At 39.7% G+C, this 12,302-nt stretch overlaps 1 protein-coding gene across 3 annotated transcripts in view; it reads left to right on the forward strand.

The window, feature by feature from the left end:
• MMP8 (matrix metallopeptidase 8) overlaps nt 1-12,302 on the forward strand; it is a 31,852-nt gene extending 19,550 nt beyond the window's left edge. Inside the window, exons 1-10 of one of the 3 annotated variants that reach the window (XM_032640238.1) lie at nt 217-372; nt 2,034-2,278; nt 3,186-3,334; nt 3,422-3,547; nt 6,459-6,620; nt 8,106-8,223; nt 8,986-9,119; nt 9,687-9,840; nt 10,524-10,627; nt 10,793-12,302. In XM_032640238.1, the coding sequence (XP_032496129.1) occupies nt 262-372; nt 2,034-2,278; nt 3,186-3,334; nt 3,422-3,547; nt 6,459-6,620; nt 8,106-8,223; nt 8,986-9,119; nt 9,687-9,840; nt 10,524-10,627; nt 10,793-10,896 (1,407 nt within the window). In that variant the 5' untranslated portion in view covers nt 217-261 and the 3' untranslated portion in view covers nt 10,897-12,302. Of the gene's footprint in view, nt 1-216; nt 373-2,033; nt 2,279-3,185; nt 3,335-3,421; nt 3,548-6,458; nt 6,621-8,105; nt 8,224-8,985; nt 9,120-9,686; nt 9,841-10,523; nt 10,628-10,792 lie in introns of those variants that run through there. The other 2 variants (XM_032640239.1, XM_032640240.1) reach the window with 2 other exon arrangements.

A 12,302-nucleotide genomic window follows, 5' to 3' on the forward strand; every position in this document is an offset into this window, starting at 1 on the left:
AGAGCAGCAAATTGTACTTTTTTTTCCGTTGAAAGACTCCCCTATTTGGGGGTACTAGATCACATTATAACATTGCAAAACTGTCAGAGTGTAATTAACCCGTGTTGCTTCACATTCCTGATGTGGCAATTGTTTAAGACAGGGCTTTATAAAGGACCAAATGAAAGCAGTGAGTGACATGGGATGCTCTGAACTTCAGGGTACCCATCAGGAGAAGGGGCAGAAGGAAGGCCAGGAGAGGTAGTTTTTGAAGACGAGGCCATGTTCAGTCTGAAGATGCTTCCACTTCTGCTGTTACTCCACGTGCAGCTTTCCAAGGCCTTTCTAGTACATTCTGAATTCCTAGAAGAGAAAACTACAAAAATTGTTCAGGTAACTCAACTATCAATTAGGTGGGCAGTTGATTTGCTGGTGATGAGGAAATCATTTGGGTTCTCTTCTCTTTTTAGTTAAAGCAGCCTGAAAGAATTATGTGAATGATTTGTTTGAGGTTAAACATCTGGTTTCAATGATTTGGAGAGTTCCAAGCTAGGCCCTCTGAAAGCCAGGCATGCAAACAAGCTGGGCTCTTCAAACCCTCAGAAAATACTGCTGCCAAGCTGCTGCAGCTGGAGAAAACTTTTAGAAGGAATGGTTTTAATTATAAAATGATTTTCTTTCTCACTTACCTAAGATTTTCCCTTCTGGTATATCTGCAACACAGTTACGACATGACTGGTGCTTTCTACATGGACTTGTTTTGCAACCAAAAATCTCAGGTGTACATAGAGCACGAGGATGGGAAACTCTAAGGAACTAGAAATCAGTTCATAGTGTAATCATATTTCCTAAAACCAGGTTGTGGGGCTGTTTATAAACTCTTGAAAGCACTGTAAAAGCAAAACTGATAACTTTTCTCCATTGTTTCACAGTATGAAAGTCAGGCCAAATTTTTAAAGAAACACAAGGGAATGCTGTCAGAAATTTGTCATGCACAATTTTCTTAGCATTACAGTTTTAGAAAAGCATTTCTTCTTGTTGATATTTTTCTTTCACTTAAAAAAATATATTTCTTACAATGATAACAGTAACCCATGGGCTAATAGAAGTGATTAAGTACTTACTCTGTACAAAGCGCCCTGATTAGCATTTCACAAACATTGTCTCATATCATCCTACAACAATCCTATGAGGGCAGCGGATTATTATTTCCACTTTAGAGACAAATGTGAATCTGAAGTCATCTAAGTGATGTGTCCAAGGACACAAAATTAAGCTGTGGCAGAGCTAAGATTTGAACCCAAATCTATCTGATCTCAAAGCCTGTGTGAGCACAAAATTGCTCTGTCCTGTGTCACTTGCAAAGTGCCACTTAAGGATGCTTAAGGTGAGAGAAAGAAGTTTCATGATTAGCTTGTTAACACCCCTCAGAACCTTCTTAATGAGTTTTGGCCCCTCCCAAAGAGTTACTGTGGTGGATAAAATGTTAATGACAGTGATGCTGCTGTTGCCCCAAAACATGTTTGGAATTCTTCTTTTGAAGACGTTAATTCTCATTTGAGAAGCAACATGGTGAATTGGGACCTGATTAGCTTCTTGGCAAGTTCCTTATTTCTCTGCATCTTCATGTCTTAATATGTATGATTAAACCTTCTCTACAGTAGTGAAAAGAGGATTAAAAAAGAGAATCTGCATTGCTGCAACTAATGCTTCAAGGAGTCAATAAATGCTGATGCTGTTTTTTTTTTTATTAAAAATAAGAAGGCAGTCTCCTGACTGTGTACTAGCATTTTGCTTGAGGATGTGGAACTCGTCCCTTATGAAATACCTATTTTTATGCATAAATATTAACTGTAGCACTGAATGGATGGACTGTTCTTTCCAGAAGGCAATGTTCTCTCCAAGTCAACCAGAAAGTTTGTGCTTTTATCTTTGTGACTATCAGGTTATTAGTTTTGGTTTGACCTCTGCAATAACTTAAAAAGGAATGCAAAATGCACAGAGAACTGAAGGAAATTTCACAGCAAATCTGTTACATGTTTGACTTTCTCCAGAATTACCTAGAAAAGTTCTACCAATTACCAAGGTACAAATATCAGTCTGAAAGGAAGAACAGCGCTAGTGTGATTGTTGAGAAGCTTAAAGAAATGCAGCAATTCTTTGGGCTGAACATAACGGGGAAGCCAAATGCGGAAACCTTGGAGATCATGGGAAAGCCTCGCTGTGGAGTGCCCGATACTGGCAATTTTATGATAACTTCAGGAAACCCCAAGTGGAAACAAACTAATCTGACCTACAGGTAATATTTCTAGAGTTTGAGAATTCACTCATTCAGCCCATGTTTACTGAACACTTATGATGTGTCAGGCACTGTTCTAGGATTCGGAATACACTGGAGACAAACAAATGAATAAATATCCCTGCTCTTGTAGAGTTTAGATTCTAGTGACTGAGTATGAGAATGAAAGGGTAAAGATCCCATGGGTTCTTTTCAATCCAAAGCCTGCCATTTTTGTCTTCTTTCTCTATCAATCTACATAGGACTATGGCAATGTTAGGCTGTCTCTCTAAGAATTCACTGTAGGACCCAAAAAAGGCTTAATCATTGCTGGAGAGAATCTAGCCCCACCATTCATGCATCTTGATGATAATAACAATAATAATGATACCCAATGCTTGTTGAATACTACTATTTGCTAAGTAGTGAACTAAATGCTTTACATACATTTAATCCCACAACAACCTTATGAGAGGGGTACTATTTTATTATCCTCATTTTATGAATAAGGAAACTGAGTTTAAAGACATGTAGTGGGCTTCCCTGGTGGCGCAGTGGTTGAGAGTCCGCCTGCTGATGCAGGGGACGCGGGTTCGTGCCCCGGACCGGGAGGATCCCACATGCCGCGGAGCGGCTGGGCCCGTGAGCCATGGCCGCTGGGCCTGCGCGTCCGGAGCCTGTGCCCCGCAACGGGAGAGGCCACAACAGTGAGAGGCCCGCATACCGCAAAAAAAAAAAAAAAAAGACATGTAGTAACTGGTCCAGAACCTACGTCTGTCTTCAACCCTAAGTCCTGCACCCCTCGTTGCACCCTCTTCAGTGGTAGCACATCACATATGCACAAACTCCAAACTAGAGCAATTCAATCTACTGATGGACTGCTGTTGTAAACAATAATGAACCCTTCACACACCTTCTCATTTTGAAGGATTATTAACTATACCCCAGACTTGTCAGAGGCTGAAGTGGAAACAGCTCTTGAGAAAGCCTTTAAACTCTGGAGTCGCGTGTCACCCCTGAACTTCACCAAGACCTCACAGGAAGAAGCAGATATCAAGATTGCCTTTCTCCAAGGAGGTAGGCTCAAAGTAGTCATGCTCGATTTTGCTTTCCCTGGCTAAACTGAGACTTGGCAAATACCTAATACAAATCGTTTTATTTCAGATCATGGGGACAATTCTCCATTTGACGGACCCAATGGAATCCTTGCTCATGCCTTTCAGCCAGGCCCAGGTATTGGAGGAGATGTTCATTTTGATGCAGAAGAAACATGGACCAAAACCTTCAGAAGTAAGTTAACCAAGGTTATGTCCACATGCAGCTTCTAAATGAACTTTTGCACATTAGAATTTGCCCTCCTACACACACACACACACACACACACACACACACACAGCCAAGTTATTGTAACATTTCACACTCACACAAACTGATCATTTAAAATTCTTGCTACCTCAAGATACTAAGTTAATTTAGGTTTAGAAAAAATCCTGAAGCTAAATTCTGACCTTGTTTCCTAAGGCAGGAATCAGAAAACAACAGATCATGGCTAAGTCCTTCCTGGTCCTATTTGTATAAATAAAGTTTTATTGGAACAGGGCCACATACTCTTTTGTTTATGTATCATCTATGGCCGCTTTCATACCACAATAACAAAGCTGAGTGGTTGACACAGAGACCATACAGCTCATAAAAATCTAAAATATTTACTATCTGGACTCTTTTTTTTTTTTTTTTTTGTGGTATGCGGGCCTCTCACTGTTGTGGCCTCTCCCATTGTGGAGCACAGGCTTCGGAAGCGCAGGCTCAGCGGCCATGGCTCACGGGCCCAGCCGCTCCGCGGCATGTGGGATCTTCCCGGACCGGGGCACGAACCTGCGTCCTCTGCATTGGCAGGTGGACTCTCAACCACGGCGCCACCAGGGAAGACCCTATCTGGACTCTTATAGAAAAAGTTTGCTTACCATTGCTTTAGGGTATGTATTTTAATATTGTGAAATTTAATGATGTTTGAAAAAGATTCCTATTTTTGGAAATTCAGAAATAATTGGTTTATTTAGAAAACTGACCTATTTAGGAAAGAGCAGCCATCTAGTTATTCTCGTTCATCTGGTGATTTCATCTTCGTGGAGCTCTTTTTCAATGATATGTTTCCATATAGCAAACTATCCCTTTCAGGAGAAGACTCAGAGTAAGAAGAAGACCACCTGAAGGGAAGAACTGAGAATAATGAGAGGTATATTCAGACCATATGGTACTTTACAAGGCTACAGGGTAACAAGAGGCCAAAGAACACTTTTTAGAAAATAATAGGAAAGGAGCCTTTTACCATTGCTTGGGACCTGTTCCTCTCACCATTTTCTCAACATAAATGTTCTGAGTGTTTATTCTACCCAAGTCCCTGTGCTAGGAGCTGTGAGTACCCAAAGATAATAAACACTCCCCACGACTTTGCATTCCTATTGCCCTCCCCACTAGTTCAGACGGTCATTACCTCTTACCTGAATTAACTGGTCCAGATTCCCACCTGGACTGTTCACCTCTGATCTCGGGTCCCTCTAATTTTCCCCAGCACTGTAAGAAGTTTTGTCCTTGGAAAGCCCATCTTTACATTTGGAAAGCCCAGTGTTTACATTTTCCAGACCAAATATGTCCACATACCTTCACTTGACACTGAAAGCTCTTGGAGATCTTCCAAACTCATCTTTCGTGGCTTGTCTTCATATTTCACACACAGCAGTCACATGGCACATTCACTGTTTCTAGATCACACCATGTGCTTTCCAACTGCCCTACATTTGCTCACATTGCTTCCTTTTCCTGAAACGCCTTTCCCCACACCTTAAGCCCCAACTTTCAAAATCCCTCTTTTCCATGCTACGTCAAATGCCACCCCCATCCTGTCTTTCAGCTGGAAATGAAGCCTTCCTCTCAGAATAACAACAGCCTTGATTTTTTCTTCTCTAAGTGCCCTCCTCATTATTCTGTGCATTCTATTTGTTTGCACACATCTCCCCTTTTCATCTATGCATCATGACAAATCTCCCAGAGCCCCTTGCCCAGTACTCCAGACACTCAAAGATGTTTTTTAAAGCATTTACGAATGCAAAATGGAAGGATGTGATGATCAAGAAAGAAAGTCTTGGAGCATGGGTAGAATATTACAAGGCTAATTATCATCAGGAAGTTGAACATGGTGATAAGAACACAGGTCTTGCCGTCATACCTAGATTCAACCCCAGCTCTACCACTTATTAGTTGCAAGGCCAATATAACAAGGGATTCAAAAATCTCTGGGCTTCAGTTCCTTTATCGTAAAAGTAATCTAACAATTCTTCATAAAAATGTTGTTAAGATTAAATATTATTATAATTCCTAGCATATAATAAAGTGTTATACAACTATGATTGTTTTTTAAGTAAACATGTAAGAAAATGCACAGTGTGTTTGTGAAATGGCACATAGACTAGCTGGAGTGAAGGATTCACATCAGAAATCTAGTCCTCAAATGTCTGCTGGAGCCAAATGGAGTAGTCTTGAACTTGGCAAAGGAGCTCGGGCTTTATTTGGCAGGAAGTGCAAGCCTTGAAAGTTTTTAAGCTCCCAGTTATGAAAGGCACTATGCTCATGGAAGTTAAAAGATAAGGGTAGGAAGCAATAAGAAGCAGTGTTTGTCTCTTTCTGGTGGAAAATTCCTGAATCTTCCTGGAGAGCTCAGAATCAAGGAAGAGCTGGTGCTGAGTGGTCAGGGAGCCAAAGTGAGTCAGCTCTGCATCTGAGGCCACTCTTGCTGCCTGGCAGACTGAGACTCTCCTCATGGGGCTGTGGGCCTGGGAGACTGGGGGGGGGGGGTGCATGGGAGGAGAGGGTTTTTGAGAGTCATGAGACCTGTGATGGCCCTGCCATCATTTGCCTGAGCCCCAGGCCCATGAAATATGGGAATTGGAATAAAAACAGCAGTCTTTCTTGGTTCTAAGATTTGGTGAGGACCTCATACTCACCTAATCTTAACCTATAGCCCCTACCTTGATTCCTTCCAATCTCCATTTCTTCAGGTACCTGAAGAGGAAAGGAAAAAGGCAGGCATGGGAAAGGCTGTTTCTCCAGGGAGTTTTGGCTCAGAAGCTGCATTCCTTGAGATCCTATTTCCACCACCCTTCAGTCTGCTTGGAGCCATTCACCACACATGCTTGCATTTCAGATTACAACTTGTTTCTTGTTGCTGCCCATGAATTTGGCCATTCCGTGGGGCTGGCTCATTCCTCTGACCCTGGTGCCTTGATGTATCCCAACTACGCTTTCAGTGAGCCCAGCACCTACTCGCTCTCTCAAGATGACATCAATGGCATTCAGGCCATCTATGGTAAGGTCATCTGAAGAGCAGCAGTACCTGGTGAGACCTGGCCATGTCAGGGACGTTCATTGCAGTCTTGGCTATGGTGATCGAAGTTAGAGGGCACCTGGGAGTCCATCGGGAGGAAAATATATGCGTAAAATCTGGTGAATGCCTGCCATAGAGTAATGTACAGCACCGAGAAGCACTGAATCAGATGTACATAGATGAGTCTTTAAAACATTGTGCTTCCTGGAAAAGAAAGAGAATGATACATGTTACTCAGTGTATAAATTACATAATACATGAATCTACACAAATTAAATATGTATACAGACAAAGCAAGGCATTTTCAAGAAACATGCTAACAAACATATATATTGAACATATCAAGATTGTTGTCTGTGGGGGAAAGAGGGGAGTGGGGATGGAGTATAGAGAGAAAGAAACATCTTTTAAAGACAGGACTGATACTTTTCAGGGAGGGATATAGAGGCCTTTGCCTCTGTCTAAGTATTGTCTGATAAGACCATTGCATCTCTCTTTCCTCTTGCCCTCCTGCCCCCTAGTGGCTGTAATAACAAGAAACCAGAGAAGAGGTTTGCAGCTCTCTAAAAATAAAAAAATTTTTTAAATGTTTTGTTGATTGGAAGGGAGTGTCGTGGAGTCGAATTGTGTAAAACATTCTCCCTCTCTGGTTGGACAGCAGTACAAAACGAAGCATGCCAGGGTCCCACAACTACGAATTTTATTCATGACAGTAGAATTTTCAGGGATGATGAGACCTAGTCTAACTGCCTCTACTCCCCAATTCCTTTTCCCCTGAAAACACCTCCCTTTCTAACTTGCCCATATTTGAACTGTTAGCAGCCTTTCATTCTACAATGGGAAAATACATTAAAATTTAAATACTTATAGAAAAAAATACTGCTACATTTTGATTTAGATTTATGCTGTGGGGGCCTCTTTCCAGAAGGTGGATTTTAGTGAGAAAGGAGAAAGTAGATATTGAGTGACTAAAAATGCAGAAAGAGGAGGCAAGAAGGGAACGAAGCATGGGATTCTAATTTTAAACTGGCAGAGAGGAGGGGGAAGAATTCAAATTTCTTTATTTCATAACTTAGCTTGGAACTCTCCCTAACATTACCATTACTCTTTTATTTTTGTTTCTTTTTTTTTTAATTGGGGAATAGTTGTTTTGCAATGTTGTGTTAGTTTCTACTGTATAGCGAAGTGGAGTTCCCTGTGCTATACCTCAGGTTCTTATGAGTTATCTATTTTATGCATATTAGTGTATATATGTCAATCCCAATCTCCCAATTCATCTTACCCCCCTCTTTTATTTTAAAAAATAAAACTTTTAAGAGGGCCTAATGTGTGATTACTTTAATGTCTTATAGGATAGTCAGCTAGCATTTCTTTTCATATGAAGACCCTTCACCAGCCTGAGAAGTAACTGAAATACACCAAAATTCACCCTGGACTCATGCTTATAAAAAGTCTTTTTACTTTCAGGACCTTCGAGCAACCCTGTGCAACCTACTGGACCAACCACACCCACAGCCTGTGACCCCAGACTGACATTTGATGCTATCACTACACTCCGCGGAGAAATACTTTTCTTTAAAGACAAGTATAAGAATGAACTATTCCTTCCTTTGACTTCTTTTACTGGCATAACTTAAAACTGGATTCTAATTAAGTCATATATTACACATTACCCAGCTTTTCCTTTGAATTCTATGCATACGAATCTCATTGGAATTGATAGTGCTTTCTGGGTAAATCAAAACATCCAGGAAAAGAAAAATAAAAGCTAAAACATCTGTAAGCATTTAGATGTTTGTGATGATGTAAACAGATATGGACTCTAGCTGTTGGGAACTCTATAGCTGGGTTTACCCAACACCAAAATAGCATTCAATTCCACCCAAATTCATTCAAGTGAATGGAAACTGTCACTTAATAAGCTGCAGGGAAAATCATCTGACTGAATTTTTCAATTTTCCATTGGCATTCTATGATTGTGCACTCACAGGCTGAGTGTAATTGTATTGCTTTTGCTAGAATATTCTAAATATTCTCATCATATTGTAGCAACAATAATGAAAGAGACTAACAAAATAAAACTTGTCAGTGTGTGAGGAGGCAGGTAATGTAAAATGTAATCAAATAAGGTCACTCCTATCAGCTCGTCTGAAAACTGTAAAGTACTCACCAGATAGACAGTATCACCATAAAGTGCTGGCCATATGCTGGTCACTGTGCTGGAAGCATTGCCTTCACTGTATGTTATAACCTCCCAGCAATCTTGTAGGATCAATACCAGCCCAAGACTCACAGAAGCTGCCTGCTTAGACTATTGTGTGTGGTTTTCTCCCTTGTGTTCCATTAGGTACTTCTGGAGAAAGCATCCTCACCTACGAAGAGTCGAACTCAATTTCATTTCTCTCTTCTGGCCATCCCTGGTAAATGGTATACAGGCTGCTTATGAGGATTTTGACAAGGACCTAATTTTCGTATTCAAAGGTAACTGCCTAAGGTTTTCATCTTATTTTAGTTCCTCCTGAAGGGAAGGGCAGGACTTCTTTGTGGACCCTTCCAGGTTCAAGGAGGTGAGTCAAGGAGAGAGTGTTAGGCTAGCTGGGCTTTTGTCACGAGACCTGGGTTGGGTCGCATATCCACCACTAAATGCTGTATGAACTTGAGCATGTTGTACCTTCTTCAGGCATCAGTTTTCTCATCTACAAAATGAGAACACTTTATTAGACCACCTTTAGCCTTCCTCCACCCTCATCCCAGATATAATTTTCTAAGACTCCCCAAGGCTCTAGTTCTCTGTATAGAAGTCACAGGAGATAAGACGTTCAAGTGTGGGGCCCTGTGTCAGGCTAAGAAGTTGGAAATGTTTTACAGGTTCCAGGAAATCACTAGAGTTATCATAGCCCAATGGTCTTGACTTTACCACCTCTATCTTTTCAAGACTATTTTTTCCATTTTCATTTCTATGATGAATTTATGCAAAGATTAAGAATTGGTATACATTTTGTAGGAATGGAAAAACTTTATCTAATATATAACCTGAATCATTGGCAGGCAATCAGTACTGGGCTCTAAGTGGCTATGATATTCAGCAAGGTTATCCCAAGAATATAGCAAACTATGGCTTCCCAAGCAGTGTCCAAGCAATAGATGCAGCTGTTTCCTACAGGGGAAAGACATACTTCTTTGTAAACAACCAATTCTGGAGGTAAGATAAACTATTTTTTCCATTAGAAATTGAAATCTGTGTTTCTTTACCCTCTTTACAAACCATCATTGATTAGGCAACTGAAGGTTAAAAATATCTAGGTGGTCTCTGATAGGCATTCTTTTTCACAAGATGATTGATGTTGCTCTGGCTTTTGAAAATTTTACAAAGTTAAGATTCCTGCACAATGGTATTGAGGATTCTATATCCTGAAACAGAGCAAACTTTAATAAAACACTAAACTGGGACGCAAAGAAAGAGTTAGGCTAATTCTCATTTATTCATTAAATTCTAAGAGTTAAATTCTACTACACTCAAGTAAATGTTATACAGAACTTGATTCCCAACTTGAAATTATTATTTATATTTATTCAGATAGAGACTATGAACTAATTAAGTAAAAGCCTTAGAACATATAAGCTCTCCTTTTTTAAAATAACACTGCCCCAACAATCAGAAGCCTGTTTTCGTATTAGTGATACCCATATATTTTATAAATATGTATGTACGCTTAGGTAGAGAAGTTAACCACTGTTAGTTTCCCAGTAAATAGGACATTGTGAAGAACAAATGAGAAAATATGTGTGAAGGCATTATGTAAAGTACATACAATTTAAATAAAACTATTAATCACTGTACACTGTATTGGTCTTAAATGTGGGACAATTATTTTTTCTCATCAGATATGATGACCAAAGTCAATCCATGGAACCAGGTTATCCCAAAAGCATAGCAAGTAGCTTTCAAGGAATAGAAAGTAGAGTTGATGCCGTTTTCCAGAAGAACTGTAAGTAGAAGAAAAAAAAAACTTAATAAATTAAAAAAAAAATTTTAAGTAGCTCATTTGCATTGCAAAGTTATATTAGGACAGGAGTGGGGTCTTTTTAATTGAAAACATCCGAGATCTGCTACAAGCTAATTCAATACATTATATCTTTTTTTTTTCTTATAGCCTTCTTCCTTTTCTTCAGTGGACCAAGATATTATGCATTTGATCTTAGTGCTCGTAGGATTACTAGAGTTGAAAGAAGCAATAGATGGCTTAACTGTAGATAAAGCTGAAGCAAAATCAAGTGTGTTTGTGTCCATTTTCTGAATATCGAAGGGAGATCTAATCTGCATATCTATTACATTGTGTCCTATTTATACTTTTCTCAACAATAAGTAATATTGTTTGCTCTTACTGTATTCATTGGACTGATCCTCACTGAAAATACGTTTGCAGTATTCCACTGTTTGCAGAGGCTGATTTTGTCCTAAATTCCATCTCAGGTTAGTGAATCCATCACAAGGAGAAGGAAATTAAGCCTTCTTTGCCACCTCAATATTCATTGTTTCATCACTTGCTATTTGACTTCTAAAATGCCCATTTATTCTTAAGTCTTTTAAATATGTCTTAAGTGTAACTGCTACATGTAATTTAGCACTGGTTTTGGTTAGAGGTAAGGATTATGAACAACATAAATAGTACACATTGCCTTTTGCCAAAAATGTGGTGCTATTTTCCACTCTTGGAAAGAAATATTGTTGATACTTGTTGTGGATTGAATTGTGTCCCCCCAGAAAAGTATGTTGAAGTCCTGACTCCAGGTACCTACAGATGTACCTAATTTGGAACTAGTATCTTTGAGGATGTAATTAGTTAACATGAGGTTATACTGGATCAGAGTATGCCTAAAAACTGGTGTTCTTATAAGAGGAGAGACATAGACACACAGTGGAGAAGGCCATGTAAAGATAGAGACAGGATTGGAATGACGCATCTACATGCCACGGATTGCTGGCAACCACCAGAAACTGGAAGAGGCAAGGAAGGATCCTCCCTAGAGCCTTCAGAGAGAAGAACATGGCCCTCCTGACACCTTGATTTTGAATTTGTAACTTCCAAATTGTGATTTTAAAAAGTTCTGTTGTTTTAAGCTACGAAGTTTGTGATACTTTGTTAAGGCAGCTCTAGGAAGCTGATACAGTACACCTGAACTTATGGAAATGAATCGGTACAGAAATACAGACTTGCAACCCCAGTAAAGATTACTGGCATCTTCCCAGGGGAGCAACAAAAAGGAGGGGTACCACTTCCTCTCCCGCCTCCTGGCTTCTAGAGTTCAAGAAAATGGGCCAGTTAAATCTGTTGTTCCTTATTCCTGGGATCCTCAGGAGGACACCCTCTACAGATAACCAGGGTTTGCTGCACAAACAAAATAGTGTTGGGCACAAAATTCAATAAGTCTCATTTAATTGAGTTAAACTGAGCTTAGATGCATAAATTTGCTAATGGCTCTTTTCCGTTAAGAACTTTAAGATTTGTGGTATCATAATGACTAGCCTAGACATTAAAATCATTATAATGTCGTATCTGCAGTTGTTAGAATGTAATGCAGTACAGCTTATTACACAATAAAACATGTGAATTGTAAAATATATTTATCACTAGCACATCCTTTTTTCTTTTCCTATTAAAG

This window comes from Phocoena sinus, chromosome 8, assembly GCF_008692025.1.
Source record: "Phocoena sinus isolate mPhoSin1 chromosome 8, mPhoSin1.pri, whole genome shotgun sequence".
NCBI lineage: Eukaryota > Metazoa > Chordata > Mammalia > Artiodactyla > Phocoenidae > Phocoena > Phocoena sinus.